The sequence below is a fragment of the Branchiostoma floridae genome, chromosome 18 (genome assembly GCF_000003815.2).
Source record: "Branchiostoma floridae strain S238N-H82 chromosome 18, Bfl_VNyyK, whole genome shotgun sequence".
Lineage (NCBI taxonomy): Eukaryota > Metazoa > Chordata > Leptocardii > Amphioxiformes > Branchiostomatidae > Branchiostoma > Branchiostoma floridae.
This window is the reverse complement of record NC_049996.1, coordinates 15036557-15061720: the sequence shown is the minus strand read 5'-3', so window position 1 is coordinate 15061720 and position 25164 is coordinate 15036557. Positions and strand designations below refer to the sequence as shown.

The 25164-nt window shown below is 40.4% G+C and overlaps 3 protein-coding genes across 4 annotated transcripts in view; 2 read left to right on the top strand and 1 right to left on the bottom strand.

The window, feature by feature from the left end:
- The window catches only part of LOC118406137 (tensin-like), a gene marked incomplete in the record, with an annotated part of 215441 nt that overhangs the window by 146957 nt on the left and 43320 nt on the right, over positions 1-25164 (top strand). Inside the window, 10 exon segments of the mRNA XM_035806003.1 lie at positions 10850-10914; positions 14011-14094; positions 16026-16138; positions 17327-17377; positions 18116-18139; positions 19085-19145; positions 19474-19546; positions 20049-20178; positions 21804-21869; positions 22869-22991. Of these exon segments, the coding sequence (XP_035661896.1) occupies positions 10850-10914; positions 14011-14094; positions 16026-16138; positions 17327-17377; positions 18116-18139; positions 19085-19145; positions 19474-19546; positions 20049-20178; positions 21804-21869; positions 22869-22991 (790 nt within the window).
- LOC118406159 (potassium channel subfamily K member 2-like) lies at positions 170-3644 on the bottom strand. The gene is made up of 5 exons (XM_035806048.1): positions 3479-3644; positions 1767-1975; positions 1247-1364; positions 995-1143; positions 170-808 (listed from the first exon to the last, which is right to left on the bottom strand). The coding sequence occupies exons 2-5, from the start codon at positions 1953-1955 to the stop codon at positions 581-583; spliced, it is 684 nt and encodes a 227-aa protein (XP_035661941.1). The 5' UTR covers positions 1956-1975; positions 3479-3644; the 3' UTR covers positions 170-580.
- LOC118406164 (spermatogenesis-associated protein 7 homolog) lies at positions 3928-7291 on the top strand. 2 transcript variants are annotated; one of them, XM_035806052.1, is made up of 5 exons: positions 3928-4112; positions 4750-4815; positions 6138-6227; positions 6447-6494; positions 7090-7291. In XM_035806052.1, exons 1-5 carry the CDS (start codon positions 4088-4090, stop codon positions 7242-7244), a joined length of 384 nt encoding a protein of 127 aa, XP_035661945.1. In that variant the 5' UTR covers positions 3928-4087; the 3' UTR covers positions 7245-7291. The 2 variants fall into 2 exon arrangements, with proteins under 2 accessions (XP_035661945.1, XP_035661946.1); XM_035806053.1 differs by lacking the exon at positions 4750-4815 and having other exon boundaries at positions 3929-4112; positions 7090-7259.

The window sequence follows — 25164 nt, the reverse complement described above, 5'->3', positions numbered from 1 at the left end:
TTCACATGATCATGTTGCGTCCCTTATTTACAACATCTGTGCCATGTTGGCATTTCATGATTCAATTGGTGTCATACTCCTTAGCTCAACATTTGACTGCTTTACAGACTTGGTTGATCCCGTATTTTCCTCGTCGTCAGCAGCCTTGTTGTCCTCTCCCTCCCCCACGTCTCCATCCTTCTTCTTCCTCCTCTCCTCTCGAGCAGTCTGAGCCTTCACACCAATGTCGGTTAGGAAGGTGGAGACTTGGTTCAGGATCACGGCCATCCAGGATAGGCCAATCATGAACCAGCACAGGATGGCCAGGCGATACACCATGCGCTGAGCTGCATTTTGACCTGTAATGTATATATATGGCAATCTTGTGAAAAGTAGACATTGTCATACAATGACTAGTAGGAGTTTAAATTATAATCAGACTTGTTTCATTGGTCTGTTGGTTGATAGATTTTTTTAAAGTAAAGTTTCTTTGAAATATATGCAACAAACTATCCAAGCCCAGCTCACAAGAGTTATGAAAGGAAAAGATTCACCAAAAAACTCTTAATGAAATTACAGTACATATCTCTGCATGATTTTTCTATGGAGTGGTGAGTATGCAGAATCCCTCACCTGGTACATAGTCACCAAAGCCAATAGTGGTAAGGGTGACGAATGAGTAGTAGATGCTGATGTGGTACGACCAGCCCTCCAGTGCCAGGAAAATGGCCGAAGGGATGAGAACCATGAACACCAGGAACAGGAGGAAGAGGATCAGCATCACCAGCACTCCAGCTGTTTTCTCACTTACTTTCTTGGACCAGCGTTTCTGAACATAACAGAAAGCGAGTTAATGCGGATGGTTACTAAAGTGACAGTTATCAATTTGTCCTGGTGTTTTTGTTGTCTTTCCAAAGGCTGTTGTTCCCTTGTTCATATTATATTACATGTATAAGAAATAGTTTACAGATCATGATGATCATCACTGTTAAAACCAATAATAGCAATAGCCTACCTTATATTGTTCTTTCTTTTTTGTCACGTAGCCCCCTATGTTCTCTCCAATACCGTTCAACATCAGGCCACACAAAGGGATCCCGATTAAGGCATACGGGACCAGAAAGGCCTGACCTCCATAGGTAGAGGGGGAGATGTGGCCATAACCTGTAGGATAACAAATATCAAAGATATTTTTACAAAAAAAATTCACAATAGACTTCAGCTATTCAGGTAGTGAACAGGTGCAACCATTGAATGAATGCATTACCTATAGTTGTGATCACCGTAGAAGAGAAGAAAATGGAGTTCCCAAAGTCCCAGTTACTGGTGTCTGAAGCAGTGGAGTTGTCCAGAGTCAGACCTGCATTGACTGCTGTCACTATTGCCTGAAAGTGACAAAGAAGAAACATTTTTTACCATTCCTAAACAGAGATAAGACAAATTGCATTAAATTCCCCTGATGAGCACAGATAGCTTATTCAGTATTGACTATCCCATTACTGTGAGTGCACCAAATCGAAGCTTACTTGTATACACCATATTCTTGACATCTAAGTGTTAACTTAAAATAAAATAGAATGTCTGTCATAGTACTTGTTTAAGAATTTGAAGTTGCAATTTTGGGCTCATCGAAATTAGGTTTTTCTGACATTCTAGTAATTTCTACTTTATTTTATGCGGTGAATCCAAAATTACTTTGGTGCACCCAATTTTTTTTAGGTTGGATGCACCAGTGCACCTGATCCCAAAAATGAATGTCGAACCCTGCTGTAGTATTTCTCACCCACCGTGATGAAGTTAGTGACCTCCTCCTCCGTCAGGCAGGAGTAGTTCTGCAGCAGGCGACTGCGGTAGTCCTCGTAGCTCACCCTCTGCACAGACTCGTTCTGCCACTCCAGGGCGCTGAACACACCGCCACCAATCAGCAGCCAGCACAGGTTCAAGATGCCCAGGAGCGCTACAACCTTTCCCTTCATTTTTAAGAACAGGTCTCAACCTACAGAACAAAGGTTGAAAAAGAAATTGTTGAGATAAAAAACTTGACAGATCTCCAGTTACTTCAAATTGTTAAGCATTAAACGGGGCCTAACTTTGTTCATGCCAATGAGAGGTGTTTAGGGTTCACTTCTTCACACCCCTTGTACATCTCTCATTCCTGATGCACTCCCATGCATCACAGGCTCACATGTGGGATGGGCGAGTGCCGGGAGATTATTTCTAGTAAGAGTTACTCGGGATTAGGGATCACTACTTGCAGAGAATGTGGACAGAAAATTGAGAACATAACAGTTGTTGCATTTGTTCAAGTTGTAGACTTTATCGGTCCAAATTGTTTTCTAATAATATCTGAGAAGCAACAAATAAAATTGGTTTGGCCCAAGTAACTTATCTACATGATACATCAATCAATCATTCACAGGCATAATGCGGTAACATAACATGTCACATGCAATATGTTTCATCAGAAACGACTGTAGCTATTCAAGTTCTTCTTTGCCGCCATGGGTGTGTTTACTTGCTCAGTTACCTGACACTGGCAAATATCTACCATGAATGTGAACTAGAGCTGGATTAAAGTGAAGTGTTGTGCATGGCTGGTCCTATTGTTCCCACCCCTATAGCCTGTATGACAGCGTGTTTGTCCAGGAGTGGCAGCCTGTTAGAGACCAAACAAAGACACACCAAAAATCACAATGCGGCAAAAGGTAAAAAAGATGAAGTCCCTTCGGCAGTCAATGATTGGAGATAAGGCATAGCTCACCCACGCAGACATTCTTAAGGTTTTCCTTCAACAACAAAACAGCCACGTCAACGCTGAATCTAGCAAGGGGACGGTGCTAGGGTAACAGTTACATTATCCAGGCTTAAAGGGAAGAAAAAACACCAAACCACGACCTAGAAAATCCCGAAGTAGGGTAATCTTCCATGCGTCACTATATGAATGGTCTAGCTCTAACAGTAAGGACGGCGGCCGCTAGATGCTGCCATTCAGTCACCAAAGCTTTACGAGATTGTGTTACACAGGAAGCTATTCAATGACGATCTTTATTGCAAATTCATGCCCGAAGGCTAATTTCAGGTATACATGGAAAATTGGAAATAGAATGACAGTATGTGTCATAATGAAATGAACATAAAATGACATCAAAGTCGTCAACTTGCGCTACTTCTAATGTTAGTCTAAAACGGATGTTATTGCGTCTGAATTGTTTTATTTATGCAGTGGAGTATGAAATTCCCGATTCAATATCGTCCATATGTTCATGAAGGGAACATCAAATGGAGCTAACGTTAAGTTACAGTTATGTAACGTTATAAGTTGTAATAGGTCATGTATTGCGAAAAACAAAACACCGTGTCTAACATAGCGATATGTTGTAAGGCCGCCATGTGTCATCGATCCGCTTCGCTTTGTCAAACGGTTACCCCTTAATCATGTCACACATGATAAACCTAGACATAAATTAACGGCAACTTTTAACCTACGATATAAACTCACCTCTGAGTAGATTCGGGGTTCAATCTAGAAAACTTTGTCTCGTTGGAATAGCTGCACACCACAAAGTTGTAGCGCTTCGGTGACTTGTCCCAATGCATTGACAACTTGGCCTTGCGGTCAGCTACCCCGTCTCAGGTGTCCCCACGTCGCCATGGGGCGTGGGCGTGGCCGTGCCAGGTAAGTGATCCCAGGCTTGGGTAGCAACACCAATCACAGCACAGTGTTACCGTCACATGATGAAAACAACATTTTTGGAATGTACCATTTTCTTGCCCCCAACATTAATTTCAGTGTTTGGCGTAATGTTTCAGGAAATGCTGTCATTTTGTACTTTCAAAAATTACTGTGCTAGATTTGTCTACGTCGAAGTTCTCCAATTAGTCACAGAATAAGTTTTTTCCCAACCTTTTCTGCTTGCTTCAGAATGTGTCACCCCCAAGAACCAATGGAATCGCTCACCATTCAGAAGATTCAGGCCAAAATGGCGGCTTGTCAGATTCATAAAAGCAGGTTCAGATTCAGTGGTCTAATTTTGCTGTAGAATGTAAAAATATCACTTCATGTAGGTAAATATTTTATGCTCCCAAGAACTGAGTACACGGTAGAAACATGGCGGGAAGGCCCAAGAGCCGAGGTGAGTTGCATAGCCGATATGGTTATGTCAATATCTGCATTCTTTCTGCAGCCCAGGGTTGACGTTCAAAATTATGATATTGAATTTACAGAAACCAAGGAGCTTTCAGAAATTTGAAGTGTAATCTTTAAAATCTATCCATTAGGTTTGCCAGTTTTCGTTTTAGACAAATCTACTGTACCATTGGCAGCTTCCTTGAACAGCAAGGCCTTTTGGGGGTGAGGTCTGATGCTTGGCTAATGTCCTCTAAGACTGAGTCTAACTGATCAAGTTTTAATTCCGACGTATTTGATAATCTCAATTGATCAAGTGAATGTCTTTTTAAAAAGTTGAATTATGTCATTGCGCTAAGGTATTGGGCTACCCAGGAACGTCTGCTTGCTTGCTATGAAGTGAGTTTGAACATAGAATATGTAACAATCAATTTTCTTTCACAGAATGCAAAATATAATTTGGTTTGCAGTACCAGGGTGATGTACAGGAAGACTTTTGAAGTGCATTCAGTCAGTTGTGATTGTTGACAACATTTTCCAATATCTAGATTGGCTTGTTGTTGCGTGCTGACATGTTGTGTGCTGACATGTTGTTGTGCTAACTGTGCCAATTTCACCATGTCTGCTGGTTGCTGTCCCCCCAGGGAGCCCGGTCCCCCCAGGTGTCATGGCATCGCCTTTCAAGGGTCACCTTGTCCTGAAAAGCAGTCGTAAGCATGAAGACTGGCTTGTAACGTAGATCCCGTCATGCCCTAACTCCTCTCGTGCTGAATTGTGTGGCCTGTAGAACACAGCTGACTGTCACCCTGCTTTCAACCAATCATTGCTTCTAGTATAGAACATTAGCTTTCTTTCTAGTGTGGCTCTGTGTGGCTCAGCTTGATTGGCTATTCTTTAACAACCAACTTCATACATCCATACTTAAACAGAGAATGCGTTTTCCTCTATTCGATAATTTCAGTTCTTGTCATTCTTCTCATGCCACAGCTGAAACTAGTGAAAGTTGAATCTTAGAGACCAATCTCATATTAGTGTGTATATATGCTGCTCACTAGAAATTTGATTTGCTGCCATCCACCTTGGCACTCCTCTCACTGCCTGGTGTAAAACTAGAACAGTGTAGTTGAAAAACTGGATAGATATGGTAAGCATTGTACCAAGATTTTTGGAGTTTACTAGTATTTCCTCAATCTTCTTGGTATTAGCATTCTTATACTGTGTACTAGATAAACACCCTGCCTGGAAAAGGTTAAAATATATTTGATATGTAGTGAAGGAGTTCCATTGTTTTATCCACAAAATGGTAGAAAAACATGGTAACTATATCTACTTACTAGTGCCAGTATATTGCGCACTTCATGCATCACAGCTCACTTGCACCTGCCATTGTCAGAGTCACTTCAACAGTTCTGTGTTTTACTATAGTCTGTGGACTCTTTCACTGACTAGAATAAAAGAAAAAAAATGCATGCATAACATAGTATTTTGTTTGAACTGAATGATGTTTGCACTTTACTGTGTTGTTATACACTTGACAAAAAAAAAGATGAAATTACCCACAGGCTTTTATTAATGGTTTCAGCCTTTTGTATTATATATTTAGGATCCAATACCATTAGACTATGATTCACTACTACATGTATGCACTTTGGCATTTGCCGGTGTCATCATATTCATGAATCATGGTATCACACTATTTGTGTTTCATCTGTCATGTCTGACAATCTGTAACATCATATTGCCTGATCTCCATAGCTTTGCATAGTTGATATGATATAAAATTGTTTCTGTTTCCAGTTGTTAAAAGAGCAATTATTTACAAAGTGCCCTTCATGAATAATTGAGTATGCCATTGCAGTAGCTGCCAACAGAGGCATGTTTGGTTGTAGTTATACACATCACAAAGACGTCCACAGCTCGGATGATAAAGAAAAGGGACCTGTATGAACAAGGCCCTGCTGGCTTTGTAAATACTTGGTTTAACTTCTGAGGAAGTCTGGTTTTGACTTGTGTGTTTTGTTTATGTTTATAGCCTTTGCTCCTTCAACCAACAAGATCACAGAGCAGTACATGATCCAGGACCACCTGAGTGTTCACTACAAGAAACTGTCTTCTGCCAAACGTGAGAGAATCACCCATTTGCAACATTGCTCCTGCCTGTTTGCCAATGATTAAAGAATAGCTACAGTCAACTGTATTTTACAGTGCTGTTCCCAAGACACGGTCCCAAGGCACGGAAAATGTATTTCTTTGTCTACTGTAGTATTTTCATTTTCAAAGATAGAGTTTGCAATTTTCCATGACATATTTGATAATCTGACTAAGCAATTTTCTATTTCAGCTGCCATTGACAATAGAGTACCTGCCTCCATGGTCAAAAGTGTCAAATGTAAGTCTTATTCCTTCAGTAACAATCACAATCTAAAACAGTAAGACATTATGACATTGTGGGACATGAGTTTTGATATAGGGTTTATTTGAACCTTTAATCAAAACCTACTGAATTGTTTGAAATGTCTATACCATTGTAGTTTGTAATATACAACATCTTGTTTGATTTTGAATTTGTTTCTTGGTACAAGTCAAACAAGGCTGGTAGATCCATATATATTTTGTTAGTAATTGAAAAATAGTCCTTGAAAATCAGACTAAGCTTTAAGGATTTGTGCAGAGTTTGTCCATACCTTGCACCAGATTTGTTATGATAACTGTACAGGGCTCAAAATACCACCTGCATATGCAGGTTAGTGCACTTTTTAGATAGTTTCTATGCAAATCAGTATTCCTTCCTACTTTGTTAGTAAACAGATGTATAGAGTATGTTCAAAAGGTCTTTTATTCACTTTGGGGGTATATTTGAATGGTGCAGGTAACATTTCTCTGGTGGAGGTGATTTCAAAAGTTAGCAGGTAGACAGAAAAAAGTTTCACTGTATTTGGAGCCCTGTAACATGTCAGTAATGAGTCCAACTGCTCTGTACTCAGATCGGGACCAGCAGAGGCGCCTGATGCTGGAGAAGGAGATGAAGAAGTTCCAGAAGGAGCTGAAGTCTGCCCGCAGTGCCTCCAGGATGAGCTCACGACCCAACACACCCATGAAGGCCCAGCACCCAGAACAGGTATGGGTTACACCTGACTAACACACCCATGAAGGTCCAGCACCCAGAACAGGTATGGGTTACACCTGACTAACACACCCATGAAGGTCCAGCACCCAGAACAGGTATGGGTTAACGGTGCACACACCAATTCTTCCGCGACAGGGGTCCGAGATAGTGCGCGACAAAAATGTGACGAAAGGGTCTCGAGGGTCCGTGTTTGAGTTCAAATTTCTCATAATCTGCTGCGAAGTGGCATTTAATACTGGCATGGCTAAAAAGCGTAAGAAGTGATGTGTTTTTGGTGCAAATTGGTTTTGGGCCCGAGGGTCACTTCCTTGTATTTCTACGCGTTGGAAGTGATTCGCCGTTGACCCAGATTTCCCGTCCATATGCGGTCTGTGAGCCGTGTTGGTATGCCTCGCGCGTCGGGTTATTGTAAAAATCTCAGTGTTACGATTTTCTTTATTTTTTGCCTGATTAATCTTAGGTGTATTCTCTTTCCGACAATATCAGTCATTTTCATGACTAAACTATAGGTGATGGGTTTATTTCCACGTCAAAATTCCCCTTTTTGTGCATACTTTTTTGCGTGAAAAAAACTTTTCTCCCCCCAAAATTATGAAAAGTAGAGAGAGTGAAGAAACTGAAACCCGGCTGTTCTTAAAGCTGGAGTGATACCCGTCATTCTCATATACGGCTTTTCTGCTTTAGATCTATTTTCTTGAAGAGACGGCCTCTCGACTTGGGGGTGCGCAGCCTCGATTTGAGACCCCAAATAAACTGGGGTGTGCACCGTTAATATGGCCCCTCCTACAAAAACTAAAAGCAAAGAAAGTCAACAAATTGCATTTTCCCCAGTAAAGTGCGTACCCTTGACCCAATGATATAGAAAAAAATCGGAATTCGCAACTTTTTAAATGATTACATAATGTTGATAAAATGCAAGATTTGCCACCCTCCCCACACCCCCCCCCCCCCATGACCATAGTCATATAGCCTTCAAAGTGTGTATGCTTAGACATGAATGGCGTTATGTTTACCAAAACATCTTTTTAGTACTACTATATCTCTGGGCCACTTATAAATAGCTTTTATCTGATTAATGGCGACTCCTGCATTGAAAGGAATGCTTTTTTTAATGAAAAAGTCTTCAAATAACGTCACTTTCGTTCATTCCAGCAAAATCGAGTTTTAGGTTCGGGCTCGCGAGGGTATTCAATGTTCACACAAATAAGTCGCTCTAATTTGGAGGTATATCCCAAGGCTTGTGTAATCCATCGTGACCGACACGTAACTGTACAGTCTTCTCTCAGCAAATGCCCATTTAATCCCCCCTAGTTGCCAGAAGTGCGGCATGGGACTCCGTCCTAGCCACAAATTCAACATTTGGCTGCGTTTTTCTGCAAAATGAAATGTATTTAGGCAGCGGAAACTCTTGGACAGGAATGCTAGGTTTCTTACCTACCAGCTATGACCAAAAAACGAAATCATGTATGCTTTCCGTTGAAGAGAGGAACTTAAAACGGTATCGTTGTCACTTTAATACATCTTCTTGCGGCGGGCTTTGTGACGTCATTATCTAAACTACGTTCCATGTGGTTTATATCGCTCATTCCAACCTAAAATGGGTAGGAAATCTACTTCATCGTAAGAACTGGCCTATGCCTACCTTTTCCATGGCAATATGTGTTTGTTTAACCTGAATTAACGAGCTAAAACCTCTTCAAGAGTATACAACCATTGTGACGTCAGAAGCATTATGTACAGTGAATGGTACCAATGCCTGGTGTGGCAAAATTAGCCTTCGGAGACGGTAACTTTCAAACACCTGCTATTCGAGAAGGAAATGTCACAGACAATTCAAACTTGGCATGATGATAGAAGATGACTTTTTAAAGCCATACTCTATATTAATTATAATTTGTGTTAATTAACGGTGCACACACCAATTCTTCCGCGACAGGGGTCCGAGATAGTGCGCGACAAAAATGTGACGAAAGGGTCTCGAGGGTCCGTGTTTGAGTTCAAATTTCTCATAATCTGCTGCGAAGTGGCATTTAATACTGGCATGGCTAAAAAGCGTAAGAAGTGATGTGTTTTTGGTGCAAATTGGTTTTGGGCCCGAGGGTCACTTCCTTGTATTTCTACGCGTTGGAAGTGATTCGCCGTTGACCCAGATTTCCCGTCCATATGCGGTCTGTGAGCCGTGTTGGTATGCCTCGCGCGTCGGGTTATTGTAAAAATCTCAGTGTTACGATTTTCTTTATTTTTTGCCTGATTAATCTTAAGTGTATTCTCTTTCCGACAATATCAGTCATTTTCATGACTAAACTATAGGTGATGGGTTTATTTCCACGTCAAAATTCCCCTTTTTGTGCATACTTTTTTGCGTGAAAAAAACTTTTCTCCCCCCAAAATTATGAAAAGTAGAGAGAGTGAAGAAACTGAAACCCGGCTGTTCTTAAAGCTGGAGTGATACCCGTCATTCTCATATACGGCTTTTCTGCTTTAAATCTATTTTCTTGAAGAGACGGCCTCTCGACTTGGGGGTGCGCAGCCTCGATTTGAGACCCCAAATAAACTGGGGTGTGCACCGTTAATATCTTGTAATGATAATAGCAAACCTTTTCTCTTTATTTGCCCTCATTGTGGCTGTAACTCAAAGTAGTAGACAACCCTTATTTGGTTTCTTTGAACCTTCATTCTTGGTATAATTCAATGATATAAATGTTCGAAGATTTCACAAAGTCAAAAATTCTCATGAAGTCTGTCTTTGTAAAAGTTGATAGAGATAATAACCATCTTCTGGTTTGTTTGAACCTTCTTTCCTAAAAAAAGGCTGAAATCGGCTTGCTACTCAGGGATATAAATGTCCAAAGATCTCACAAAATTTTTGATATAAAGTCTTTTTGATATGAAGTCTGTCTTTGTAAATTTTGTGTCTGTATCTTTTGTCTATAAAGCCGGTATAACCGCCCTTCACAGGCATGCGGTGTGGCAGCAGCTGGTTATATTACACTGAAGGACTCGTCATACCTAACTTTTGCACAGCTATCTGCAAGTGTTCTTTAAAACTATACAACGAGGATTCCCCTACTGTGCTTGGTGATAACAAACTGCACTTCATGATACATGTAGCTCTGAGAAAGTACAAATTTTTGAACACATCAATCCTAGTGAGCACAACAATAAAAAAATCCTAGGTAGAGTTCACCTTTAGGAAAAATGTAGGTCACGTCACCTGAGAAACGGAACACCTGAGCAGGTGAAGAGCCATTCCATTAGCATGTTTGTTTACAAACTTGCTGAATGTAAACAATGTCAGGCCTCTCTTTGTTTTCTTAACCCACATCAGAGACACTCATTTGACAGATGCAAGATTTCATGATTGTTGGGGTTTAGAGAGAGGAAAGAAAAAAATCTCTGTAGCCTCTGTATTCTTCACACTCAGTTTCACAGAACTTTGTTGCACAACAATTGTAACAACTAAACAAGTACAATGTATGGCAGATGAACTATCAAACAATATATATTAGATGTGTGATTGTTACAACACGGATTTGGCACTGTGACAAAGTTATCTTTTTGTTCCACAAAAACATACAAACTGTAGAAAATGTCTAAAATGTATTTTTTACTTGCAGGGAGGCAAAGGAAGAACAGGAGTGGTGATAGCAGCCTACATGCACTATAGTAACATCTGTGCCAGGTTAGTTTGGACTCCTCAATAACTATAGTGTATACTATTACTAATAATAAGAGTTTATTGCAAATTTTTGCCTGATGGCTAGTTGCAGGTAACATGAAAGGGGACAAACAAACAGTGTAGAACAGTATAGAATATGTCTACTCTAGTCTAAAAGCTAACTCTAAACTGTAACTTGTTGGGTTCGACTTCTTTTCAAGAGACAGTGGAGGACGAATGATCCCACCTTTTCTGTTAAGTGTGGGTTCCGTCGTGTTTCTCATACAAGGTCTCATGGCTACTTTGATGTTCTATCTATCTTGGCTACCAGAGACATGAAGACCTTCAAGGAATTCATCTTAGACTTTAGAGGGGGGAGGGGGCATATCCAAAATGTCTTGAAAGAAGTCCAGATGGCAGTCCACCCCAAAGCTGTCCTCAGAAAATTGATTTCAGTGTGCATGCAATTCCTCACTCTGGCTGCCCTTGAACTCCCCTAGGGTAGCGTAATACGTTATTGTGACAGACAGAGGTGTTTTAATTTCAGTTTCGTGCTGGAGGGTGTGTAGGTTTCTGTGGGCGGAGAGGAGAGGATAAATTCTGTAGGAAACAAGTGTGGGTGTGAGCAGACATGTGGAGCAGCTGGCTGTGACCTGACATTTACTAATGCAAGGAAATTTAAGAGCAGATGTGTCCAAATAGCCCCAGGCTTACCTTTGTACCTTGTTTTGAACAATCAGATGTCAGTTACAAATGTTGTTTTCGTTCTGAATTATCCTCTTTTGACTCAAGCTGACACAGGCAGTGTTGCTTCGATCTGAATGTATTACCAAGGTCAGGTGGCAAAATATTCAAAATGAAGATAAAAGAGATCAGTGTCATAGTGACATTTTGTAGTCATGTATCATAATATCACATATCGTGGAGGGGGAGAATCTGGTAACACTAGTTCACCTTTATCTGTGGGGTAACCTATATCTGTTGTATGTTTAGGGACATAAAATCGTGGACGATGGTTTCAAACTGAAAAATGTTTTAAAATGTTACAATTTGAAACCTTGTCCATTGATTTGATATCCCTAAACACCCCGTTTTTAGAAGCATCAGATATAGGTCACCCCACGGATAAAGGTGAACTAATGTTACATCAGGCATTTCTCAGTTCCACTGCTACATGCAATGTACCAGACAGGGGTGTTGGTATTATTTGGGAGTCTTTTTTTTGCTGTGGATACTTCCACTACGTTTTTGTTAGAGGCATCCAATATATTTTGGTCAGACAGCCAATATTGCCTCAAAACTTCAGAAAAACTTGCCCAAGTCGTACAAAACGGACGGTAGTTTCAAATTGCAAAAATATTTTAACAGTTTGAAACCACCGTACACTGACTTGATGTCCCCGAATACCCTGTTTTTCGAACATATGTTACCCCACAGATAAAGGTGAACTAGTGTTACCCAGGCTAGTAGGAGCCTTGACATTGAAGGTAACTCCTGCCAAAGATTTTCAGGTCAAACCCTGCAGACAGTGAGGACTGGAGAGCGGGAGCCCTGTGTAAAGAGAATTCCCGTTATCGTAGTTCCACTGTCTTCAAATTTTCTCCAGACAACTCATATAAGTGTATAAGGAGCGAACTACTATTCGGATGGTACCATGGCTAGTAGGAGCCTTGACATTGAAGAGTAACTCCTGCCAAAGGTTTCCAGGTCAAACCATGCAGACAGTGGTTCCCAGTGAGAGATTAATGTCTGTGGGAGGGGGGCCTGGGTTACACAGCTGCAGCACTGTTATTAGTGGGGGTGAGGCTGAAGAAGACTTGGGGGGATAATTACAATACTCTGACAGCGCTCATTTGTTTACACTGTGTGAGACCTTCAAGACCTTTGTCAGTGTGTGTGCAATGTTCTGGTGTTCCTTGGGAAAAGAATGTGTACTTCTTAAGAAGGCAGTAAGGTCATGCGTATGTACATGTACGTACACATACACGCACACACACACACACACTCTTGTCTCAATTGCTAATAAAACTATTGCCAGTTGAGAAACGTCAGTGGCCCTTATTGCATGTGTTACCCGTCTTCAGTCTTTCAGAAAAAGGAAATAAGTAATAAGCCTTTCCTTTGTTTCAATAGCTTAATTGATTTACTACATGAAAAACTTTACCACAGGAAAAACTGATATCAGGATTGTCAAGATAATTGTGGATCCAAATAAAGTCCCAGTCAAAGCTTGAGTGTTTTCTATTGTTCCCACTTGCTAGTAAGCAATAGACTAAGGCCCAATCTACACACAGTTTTTACCGATATCTGTGGGGATGTTGGGAGGGATCTGGAACGTTGGGGACTGGACACCCATGGCGCTTGCAGTCATAAACAGCTATATGGCCTAATGAGCCCGCATTATTTGCTAATGAGTCCACCCGAAGTCGGGACGCATCTACATGCACGCGGAAGTTGTCGGGGACCCCTGCTAAGCTATCGGGGACCCCTGCTAAGCTATCGGGCGAATGGTCCGGACTAGGGCTGGGTACCGGTACAGAAAATTCAGGTCCAGGTCCGGTTCAGGTTCAAAGGATCAGGTCCAGGTCCGGACCTGAACCTGGACCTGATTCAGTATGACTCATACCAATGGTCCATTTCACTACAAAGAAATCTGTTTGGTGGAGTATTAGACTTACACTGGCGTTTTAAAATCCTACAACGCTAGCTGCACCTGTACGATTGACTGTAAACCTTGGTAGAAATTACTATAAACTCTGCTACACTTCACTCTTGTCATTTCCTTCCAACTGCAAGCGCCAAAACGTGTGAATGCCTGATAAAATAATATGTTAATTTTCTAATCGGTCCAACATCCGGTCCAACCAATTTTTTCAGGTCCGGTTTTTCTGGACCGGTCCAATAGGAAAAACCGGTTATGTACCGGTACGCTGTACCGATACCCAGCCCTAGTCCGGACCTTTCGGGAGAAATTTTGCCGATATCTTAATGGCTATATTGCAATTCCATGTAGATGCTGGAAAAAAGCTGTCGGCGAGAGGTTGTTGGCTTGCCGATATAGGGAAAAACTGTGTCTAGATCGTGCCTAAAACTTTGATATTTTGTTTGCCGTTTTTACAGTGCTGAGCAGGCGCTTGACAGGTTTGCCATGAAGAGGTTTTACGATGAGAAAGTTGCAGGGGTGACACAACCATCCCAGAGGCGGTAAGTTAGAAATTCTAAGTTGTCATACCTTCATATTTACATAGAGCACTGGGAGGACCTTGCAAATGACAAATCCAGCTGGAGATGCACACTGTCCAGGCAGCTAAGATCAGGAGAAACCAGACTGATGCGCATGGCAGAAGAAAAGCAGATCCTGCAAAAAAACTGACCTGAGTCAGTGTACAGATTGTACAGATGTGCCCTATGTGGCAGAGACTGGACTCATTCTCGTATATAGGACTGTTTAGCCACAGCCAACGCTGTAGGGCTGATATCAATTTGGATTTTACCATGGTCAATATTAGCCTGGGTGCCATCCTATTTCTACCGGGGTTCCCTACACTCACTTCCCTAAAAAAATTTTAGGGGTAGCGAGTGTAAGGAGCCCCGGTAGAATACGGATGATACTCAGGCTAGGTCAATATTGACCGAAGGATGCCATATTCATACCTTTACAGCTAATTATAAGTTTGTGATAAAGTGCTGTTTAACCTTCATAAAAGAAAACTACCCTATCCAATGCCCACAGGCCACAGAACTGTTTGGCAAAATTTTGGTTCTGGTGCATTTTTTTTAGATCTCTGTTTACATCTGGGGGTTTAGGTCGGACCACGATTTGTTGAGAGCCATACCAAAAACTTCATTGCTTGAGTTCCACCGGAAGTAGAGGTTGCATGACTCCAACACTGAGCTGTTTACAACTTTGCAGGTGTTGCCTTGACTTTCTCAGCTCCACAGATGTTCCTAGGGAACTGTTTATACCGTATTTTCTCAATATAAGTACACACTTTTAAATCTTTCCAAATCGGAAAATGTTGCCAAGTTATTGCCAAAGTAGGATTGCATACTGTAAATGCAGAAATTTTCGCAATGGTTTTATGTGCGCAATTACTGCGAACTTAAAACCACTGCAAACATTTTTCCAGTAAGAGACTACAGTGCATGGTGCTACTGCGAACTTAAAACCACCGCGAACAGTCTTTTTTCCCACTAACGCGAACTTAAATCCCCGCAAATTTAAATGCATTTACAATATGAGGATTGAGGTTACTGTGTAAAGGCATAGGTAAAAATTGTACTCGGTACTTTGTAAGGGGAACTTTTTACTTCAGAATAGAGTAATGCATAAGTGATGTCAGAAACATTGTTGTTTATAGAATAGCGACAACTCTTGATTTGTAACCATGGGCAAGAAGTTGATCACAACCACAAATAGCTTTCTTGGCAAAAGTGATTATTTAGGTGACATGCCCCGTTGATGTGAATTATAACATCCTTGGCAAGGGGATGAAAATACGGCTACAACAGAGGTAGTCTGGAAGCCATTTTAACTTAGAAATAGTCACTGACCCAAGCTGAGTTTGTGCCAATAGTTTTACTGTCATCTAAGCAAGGCTAGATTGCTATGTATATTCATAACAGATGTTGTCATGGACATTACCAGATGCTATATAATAATCTTTTATTGCAAACTCATGCCCGAAGGCTAATTGCAAAAATACATGTGTGAAAGTACATTGTTCATAATGATACAATAACAAAGTGGACATAGGGGTCAACAACTAGTGATACTTCTAATCTATATATATTTCTAGTCAAACAGAAGTTGTTCAAAAACTGGGGGAAAGGTCAAGAAGGAGAAAAACAAATGGAGAGGAAAGAAGCAAAAACATTTTTAGAGGGGAATGGGTTGAGAAAGCTCAATAGTAGCTTGTAGGTTAGCTATGTTTTGATTTAGTGGTAGTAAAAAATGGGTTTTAAGTTTGCGGCATCGCTATAGTGACATACTGTGACTGTTTCACCATCTAAACCCTAAAAATAAAACACCGCAAAGGTTTCAAGAGTTACAATGTGCTGTATGGCCCATGTTAGTGAATTTTATTTGTCTGAAGACCTTGTGCATTGTTAATTACGTCCATTTGGCTCCACAGATATGTACATTACTTCGCTGGTCTGCTGTCAGGAAACATCAAGATGAACAACAACCCTCTGTTCCTGCACAACATCGTCATCCATGGCATCCCTAACTTCGATTCCAAAGGAGGTACTGATTTTATGCTGATTTGGATTAATATATACTGATTTGGACAAGTTTAGTCTTGACTTTACCTTTATTTTCCTCTGAGGCTTGTACCTTCATCAGTTTCTCTCTTTTGTTTCCAAAATGTTTTCATTACCTTTGCTTTTTGCTCAAGTATTCAATTAAAATGGAACCCTGGCCAGAAGTCTGTCAGTTGTAAAAACTAGTAATAAGTTAGTTATTTCATTGATAATTGGTAGCCAGTTTCTTGAAAAGCTTGCAGTTTTTACACGTTTTTATTTTATTTTAGCTTCTATGTTTTACCCCATAGGTCTCAAACTTCGTTTTTGACAGTTGTTGAGCTATCGGTATACAAATTATGATATGAAGATTTTGCCCATGGGGCAACTTGTTGGTCAGATGTGCCAGAGATCTGGTGTTGTATAGCTGTATCCATACATGTACATGTACACCTGACATTATATAGCAAAATGAAAGCATCATAGTTTTAAAAAAAAATTATGTGAGCTCATACCTGTGAATGCCATCAAGTTGGTAAGTCCGTATTAAACATAGGTTCTTGTTCGTATTTATGTGACAATGTATTTATCCAAGCATCACTTGCACAAAGCCACTTTGATTCGCACCGTTTTTCTGTAGACCACCGCAGATCGGATTTATGTGACTGCTTGCTTGTTTATGTTTTATATGCACGATGCATAGAGTACTCCCAATTTTTGCATCTTATTAGAATATATTTGCATACGTGTTTGCATTGTTGACAGTTACACATGTTAAAGGTTGGCATGCTGTGGACGGGTCACTTCTGGATGAGCTAAAAAGCAGTTACTCAAGCAACTGGATATGATTTTGGAAACAGTCAGATGTTTCAGTTGTTGGAGAGGATTTTTATGTCCTAGCTGTGAATTGATTTGCAAACTACTATTAATTTAGAGTATTTGCATATTACTTCACAAGTAGGATATAAAAACCCTCTCCAGCAAGATTTCTCCAGTGTCACTGACGAAAGACGCCAAATGACTGTCTGAAACATCTGACCATTTACAAAATCATATCCAGTGGCTTGAGTAACTGCTTTTTTGGCATATCTTATTTCCTGGATGTCTAACCTTCATCGCACCTCTGGATGACTTAAAGTTTCTGTACATTGCTTTAGTTTTCCCTTGCCTTTTGCACCCTTATTTTCTACAGAAGCTCCCTCTAAGTTGACAACCACAAAACTATTCAGGAACTCTAGAAAAGGTAGATGCCTTGAGAATGGAGCCTGCACGATTGTGGTAGCATGAGGATCCGTACATCTGTGTCTGTCCCTCCATCTGTTCTTGTTTCAGTCATCATATTGTTATCCACTGCATGCCTTTAGGAATTGTAGCACAATGTAGAGTTGCATCACAGGCAGTTATTGTTCATTTGGTTCAACGCAGGGCTATGATTTGTTTCGGGGACCTTCTCAAAGTTTCTGTAATATTTCAATTCAAGCCAGAAATGACTGCTTTTGCATAAAGATAGCTTCCTCAAATATACAAAATATTCCAAAAAGGTACTCATTTTGTTCATGGTGAAGTTTTGAGATGGTAGCTTTCTAAAAGTTCTGTGATCTGTCAATTCAAGCCAAAAAAAGACTCATTTTACATCAAACAAATATTCTTGGTATATATGAAATAAGCTTCCTCAAAAGTTCAATTCCAAAAAGGAGTAGCCTGGTATCCCGCCGTATTCCTGAGTCTCTTCTGTCCCCTCCACAAATACTGCATTTGCAGAGAGGACAGAAGAGATTCGGGAACTACAATACAGCTGGATACCAGACTGAAAAAGGAACTCATTTTGTTTATGGTGAAGTTTTGAGATGGTACCTGAGTGGCCCTGTGTTGTTGACTGTTTGTATTTTGCATGGGTTTTATGTTGTTTGGTATGTGTTTTTTGTGTGTTGCTGTTCTGAACACCCGTGCCCACACATACCCTATGTACTCTGTGGCACAGCATTGCGGCGGATTTTAGAGATTGGTAAGATTAAAAAATAAACAAACAAACAAACAAACAAACATGAAAACAAAGCTGAGAATAGACTAAAGAAGGGCCAAATCATTATTTTAAGAGATCGGCAAATTGTTAACGCTGGTTCACCTTTATCCGAGGGTAACCTATATTCGTTGTTTGTAAGAAAAACATATTTAGGGATATGAAGTTGATGGACGGTGGCTTCAAATATTTTGAAAATATTGCAAATTTGAAACTACTGTCCACAGACTTAATACTCCTAAATGCGCTGTTTTTTCAAAACAACGGATAAAGGTTACCCACGGATAAAGGTGAACTTGCGTTACATGCATAAGAATAATCATTCAACTCTGAGTATTTTTTTTACTAAAGTATGAAAAAATTCTCTTTTGAAATGTACAAACCTACCTACCAGTAGTACAGTGTAATATTTGATGTCTTGTAATTAGCCTACGAAAGGGTATGTCACCCCGTAAGGGGCGGTATAACCCCGTCGTGTGTAGACATGTGCGAACATGTCTACATTTGATCACGTCGACCGATGATGATGATGATGATTTGATGTATAGCATATAATGATTGACATATTAAGGTCATGATAATAAGAAAGCAAACTATGACATGGCAGTTTTCTAACTCTTGAAAGAAAAATCATATGGTCACCTTTGTCGGTGAGACCTTACATACCGGTAAGACCTACAAATGCAAGAGAAGCGCAGCAATCTTACAGCCAAACACAAAGGCATTTTGATAATTTTGATAGTGGAAAGTCCTTAACAATATTCCTTTGTCCCATTTTGTTGCCATTCCATCAATAACGACAACTTTGATATATAGAACAGCCATTGTACTAACCCTTTGCTTTGTTTTATTTTGTTAGAAAATAAGATACTGTATATTGTTTTGACTGCATGAGATTTTGGATTAGACCTAACCTGCTTTCAATTTTAGGCTGCAGACCCTTTGTGAAGATCTATCAGGCCATGCAGCCCATCTACACAACTGGAGTTTAGTAAGTTCATAAACTTTGTCTTTGTCAGTAAGACGTCTGTTTTTCTGTCTTCGCATTGCTTCAGCTCATCACTAGACTCTAGAGCAGATACATGTAATTTCTTGAAAACCTTGTTTAGACAGAAGAAAGTTGTTGCAATGGTCGCCATTGAAAGAGACTCTAGATTTTCCAGAATGATATAAGTTACACACATAACGTTGCATGTACATGTAAATCTAGGAACTGGTTTATTAGAGTTTTTCTGCATATAATGGTGTTCATGTTAAGATTTTTTTGTGTTGCTTTACTATGGAAGCTTTGTGACTGACTATTGTTGTGTGTTCCTCAGTAACGTGACAGCTGACATGAGTAGGATCTGTATCGCAGTGGAGCCGGGGCTACAGCTGAGAGGGGACATTCTGGTTAGTACATGCACTCTTGGACATTCAAATGTAATTCAATCTCTACAACTAGATTAAAAAAACGGAGATTTACTTCTGGATGTTTTGAGTGGCATCCATCACCCTTCTTCAGCATCACTAGAATGAACTGGCAGAACAATTCAATACAAATACAGCTAACTAGACATGTTTATGGTATTGTGCTCACTGTCTTCTTTGATAGTTTGTGGTCTATTATACATGTATATAGTGGTCTGGGTGATTTTACTTCTCTTTTGCCTGCCTGCTCAAGTTTTTTTAGTTTTTTTGCTGCATCAAACTGAGGTCCAAGGGTTTGAATTGACCTAGCCCAAAATTGTGCTGTGGCTGTATATGTTTGACACTTGTGATATTGTTTTTTTTACACTGTTTGATTATCTCTCGTGTTACCTGCAATTAGCCCACAGGCAAGAATTTGCAAGAAACATATTACTACATTTGAAGTGCCTGTTTGAAATGAAATGTGGGTTTTTCCCTTCCACAGATCAAGTGCTACCATAAGAAGTACCGGTCGGCCACGCGTGATGTCATCTTCAGGGTACAGTTCCACACGTGTGCCATCTCGGATTACGGGCTCATCTTTCCTAAGGCCGAGTTGGACGAAGCTTTCAAAGGTACAGACAAACATGGCGGTGAAGAATTAGTGTTGAACTTGTAAACAACCTTGTTGGCAGTCAGAAGAGAAAGACATAACAGCTTGGAACAGTCTACTTAAGAATTTGGGGATATGAATTTGACATTGTTTTTGCTGCATATAACAGTGTGTATCTACTTTCCTAAATCATCATAAGATATTGTAAATGCATTTAAGTTTGCAGGAATTTAATTCTATTATATGGTAGCTGGAAAAAGGACCTTTCGTGGTGGTTTTAAGTTTGCAGTATCACCATACACCATGGTGTCTTACCACCATGGAAAAATGTTCGCAGTGGTTTTAACTTAAGTTGGCTACGTTCTTCATGTCTTAAGTTTGAACTCTGTAGTCCAGGAGAGAGTTTGATAAAGAAATTCCAATCTATGTACATTACACTAGTTGGTTCATTCCTATGTATATTTGCTATCTACAGAAAGTTCTACTAAGAAAGATGGATACAATTTGAAATGAACTCTTCAGCACAACATGTTGACAGTTGTGTTTTTGAATGTTCGTAGTGAGTGAGGTTCAGAACCCCTTCACCCCATGCACTGGTATGCTGTAATGTACACAGTGATTCAATCTGTCACTCTGCAGCTGTGCGCAAGGAAAGGCAGGGATTCTGTCATAGAGGGACAGATCAGTAACAATGTGGAGATGGGCTGTGGGAGGGGACAGCTCAGTAACAATGTGGAGATGGGCTGTGGGAGGGGACTGCTCAGTAACAATGTTGAAATGGGCTGTGGGAGGGGACAGCTCAGTAACAATGTGGAGATGGGCTATGGAAAACTGTTTAGACATAAAGTTCAAGGTTTTCCATTTGCACTTTAAATTTTGTTTCAAGAAATTTTATCTTTTTTTCTTTCAATAATGTTTTTCTACAATTACCTCATTTCTTCTGACTTGCCTTTTATCGATGAAAGTTTACAAATAAAATCAACTGTTCCTGGTACTGATGAATTTATCAGATTAATGCCTGAAGGGTAATAGGCTTCATTCATAGCTGAGATTATATTTCTGTAAGTTTAACAATACATCAAGACATTCTGAATTAAGCTATACTGTAATTTCCAAGATAAGAATTGGACTCGCCCAACTATTTTTTGGCAGATGTTTTTTCTCAATGTTAAAACTGTTGATTTTCAATCAATAAAAATATTCTAGAGAATTTTCCCAGTGCAAGATAAAGCCCTGTAACTTGACTCGCATCCAACACACAGACACACATGAGACATACTTGTCTATAAGTTCAACTTCATTATATTATAGCTTGAAGTTCCACCTACCCAATGCCAACAACCCTGCGCACAATCAGTCAAATGAAGTATTGACTTTGATCCAAGAAGCCTTGAAGGTGGCTTTGAAAGCAGACAATCAGCGTGCCTATATTTCGGAGGGGAGGTGTGATGAGCGACCATTCCAATGCCATGAATATCTGGGTGGATCATACGAAAACAAGTTCGGGGTCACTTGGGGGGATCACCTTCATAGCAACTGTGCAAATCAAACACACATTATAGCCTCGGTGTCCCACAGAGGGTATATACTTGTCACTTATGTTTGTCTGTGATGCACACAAATGCCTTTTTTATTGCTTCTCTACAGATGATCGTTTCCCGGATAACGGAAAGATAGAATTCATCTTCTCAGCTTCACCCGCCCCCATGCAAGGTAAGGATCCAATTCAGAGCACGGGTGTCACTAGCAGGGTTCTAGCCAGCACTCCGTGTCAGTGCTAGGGACGGACAAAATGTTTCCCGCTCTGTCCTCTTTGACAGGAAATAAATTGGCAGGTAAAGATACTGAATAACTGATTGAACCAAGCTCAGTCTACCAGCAAAATTTGCCCCACAAAATTGAGAAAATATCATTTCAGAAGGTCTAGACTTCATAATTTTCCTTGGAGAGCATGCCCCCAGACCCCTTTGGACCATTGCACCTTTGACAGGATTCCCATCCAAAATTCAAGGGAAGGAAAACGATTTCAGGCTGGCTATAACACTGGTTACTAGTATACTGCTATGTCCCCATTCCTGCAATTATTTGTTCTCCAAACTACAGGGTAAGTGACAGCCAGACTGTCCTAGTGGGGAGAAAGGGGTAGTCTTTCCAGCTAGCTGCCTCGCTCCAATTGCTAATCCGATTTTCTGGCTAAATGTGGCCAACAGAAGTTTGCTGCACTCATTTTCATGCCTCCAGATTTCCCTCTGCTCTATCTCAGAGCAGTGTGCCCCCAGGCATATACTATTATCGTATTCATGGACGCGGTGGACCAATAGGGATCGGCGGGGCATTAGGGTTGGCTGGAAGCTAAACAGTGTTCAGGAGTCAGGGACAAACCCAGGGGACAGCTTGGCTTTTGCCCAAAACAGTCCACCTCCCTTTCCACCCAAGGGCAGCTGCAGAGGAACCATTAACATCCCAGGATAGGAGGCGGCTAGCGTCCCACACAAAGTATTGATTTTCTGACAGGCCGAGCTGACTCTAAGGCTACGATGTGCTCCAAGGCTCTGTGGCTATATGTATGATCAATTTTCTTTAACGTTGAGCCCAATTCTCCTGTATTCGCCTCCGTGTTAACTTGTTTTACCATGCTTCTGACTCGTCTAGCACTCTGTGTTTCTTGGAGAGGTATTTGCTTTTAAACCTGGTGCGTGTGTTGCTCCTAAGGGAACGGAATCGTGAGGAACGAAAAGACGATCGCTGTGGACACAAACACCAACGATCCGCTGATCCGGTGGGACTCGTACGAGAACTTCAACCAGACAAGGTCGGATAGTTCCGAGTGTGAAGGTGAGAACAACGTCTTATTTCCTGTGGTGTCTTAAACAGCCTGAGGAGGGAAAAATTACTTAGCCCTTATGTGCTGCCTTGATATCTTTTACATCAGAGTTTACAGCAGTTATTATGTAAAATGCATGAAGATATTTGTTTCTGTTGTCCCTGAAAGAGTTGCTCTTTTGTTTTGTGATTTTAAGCATTGTTTTTATTGTGGATGAGAAAATTAATTAGCCCTTCTGTGATACCTTGATATCATTTACAGCTGAGTTTACAGCTTATGTTGCAAGTAAACATTACATGTAAGTTAGATATTTGTTTCTGTTGACCCTGATTTAAAGTTTGAAATGGTAACGCTCTTGTATTTTGTGATTTTAAATGTTGTTTTTATTGTGGATGAAATGGTCACAAACATCAACGTGTCTTAATTTGGAGTCCTATTGACATGTTTCTCAGATATTTCTTCGAATACCTTAAAGTTTAGTTAGTAATAATCCCCAGTAATTGTTTAGGTCAGTTTAGAGGTTCGTTAGAAACAGTTGACGTAATGTCAGACTCTTCTTCAGTGTTGTTGAAACGAAGGCTGTGCTGTTTTACGTGTTCAAATGTTTTTGAGATATTTCTTTGAATCCCTCAGTAGTCTCTAGTAACTGTAGGTCAGTTTATAAGTTCGTTAGAAACGTCAGACTCTTCTGTAGTGTTGTTGAAACGAAGACTGCGCTGTTTTACGTGTGCCTGCCTTATCGGGAAGCAAATCATGTCCAGACGCCCCACGGTTGTATTAGAAGTGCTGGACCATTGCCAACAACTGTTGGCCCTAGTCACACAATCCATGAATCCAGACAAAACTCCGGATTGGAGGTGACGTTTGGTCGGAAAGTAATTAGGGCTGCGATGCGATCGCACACTCAGGTCCACTTTATCATGATCGTAATTTCATTATTTTCCCAAAACTTTCGCAAGACGAAGATCAGGTCTGCCTCCACCAGGCAGTCTTGGCAATGACCTGCTTGCACTGAGCTGACTCAGATGTTATTAGGGAAGCTTGGCGTGTTGGAAATGACTTTTTAAGAGGTTTAACTCTTGATGGCAGCTTAAAAAGTCAACTACAGGCAGGAGCATAATCCGTTCTCCTTATTGAATTGTGCAAGTCTTTGGCAAATGATGTGCAGCCGAAAGCATTTTCGTCGAGCAATGAAAACATTGATGGTTTATTGTGACAACTGAACTTACAAGGACAGAATTTCTCAAATGCCTCTGATGGGGTTGTTCAAGGTTTATTGACATTTTTATTATTGATGTGTGTGATATAAGCACAGTTGGTGTTAGGGGTGGGTACCAGTATAGTGTACAGGTAAAAAACTGTTTTTTCTTGTTGGAATGGTCCGGAAATGTTAAACCTGAAAAAAATCAGTGTAAAGGAATTTGGACTTAGTACAAAAGTGATAGATTTTACCGACAGGCGCTCACGTGTTTTGGAGCTTACACATAAAAGAAAATAGCAAGAGAGAAGCAGAGGAGAGTCATTTTTACCAAATTTCTACAGTCAAACTTGTTATCGTGAGCTGTTGTACAAGTATTCCATTGTGTAAACTGTTTTATTCCATGACTGTTTCAAGAAAATGGCATTGCTCTGTCATGCTGGACAGGGATTCGTGATCAGATTTCTCAAGGTTTATTAGTGACATTTTTATTATTGATGTGTATGAAAAGACATGTTGATGTAAGCACAGTTGGTGTTAGGGTGCAAAATTGTTGGATTTTTCTTGTTGGGCCAGTCCAGAAATGCTGAACCTGAAAAAAGTCAGTGGACCGGATTTTGGACCGGGTAGAAAATTAATAGATTTTACCATCAGGCGTTCATGTGTTTTGGGGCTTACACGTCCAAGAAAATAGCAAGAGAGAAGCAGAGGAGAGTTGACAGTCATTATATTTACCAAATTTCTACAGTCAAACTTGTGGTTATGATGGCACTCTAAGCTTGTTGTACAAGTATTCCATTATGTAAATTGTTTTATTCCATGACTGTTTCAAGAAAATGGCATTGCTCTGTCATGCTGGACAGGGATTCGCATCAACTATGCTGTCACCTCTCAGAGGATGAACTGAAAGTTAATTTTGGCAGACAGTTATGCCCACAAAGCTGTAAATCCCTCAATCACTGGCACATTAGGGGGGAGCCTTGACC

Excerpts from the sequence above, each read along its gene's own strand:
- LOC118406159 (XM_035806048.1), bottom strand. The coding sequence starts at position 1,955 with ATGAAGGGAAAGGTTGTAGCGCTCCTGGGCATCTTGAACCTGTGCTGG. Across the intron at positions 1,144-1,246 it reads TACGGTGATCACAACTATAG|GTTATGGCCACATCTCCCCC; the intron begins GTAATGCATTCA and ends GTTATCCTACAG. Across the intron at positions 809-994 it reads AAAAGAAAGAACAATATAAG|AAACGCTGGTCCAAGAAAGT; the intron begins GTAGGCTATTGC and ends TGTTATGTTCAG.
- LOC118406164 (XM_035806052.1), top strand. The coding sequence starts at position 4,088 with ATGGCGGGAAGGCCCAAGAGCCGAG. Across the intron at positions 4,816-6,137 it reads CCTTGTCCTGAAAAGCAGTC|CCTTTGCTCCTTCAACCAAC; the intron begins GTAAGCATGAAG and ends TTATGTTTATAG. Across the intron at positions 6,495-7,089 it reads CATGGTCAAAAGTGTCAAAT|ATCGGGACCAGCAGAGGCGC; the intron begins GTAAGTCTTATT and ends CTCTGTACTCAG.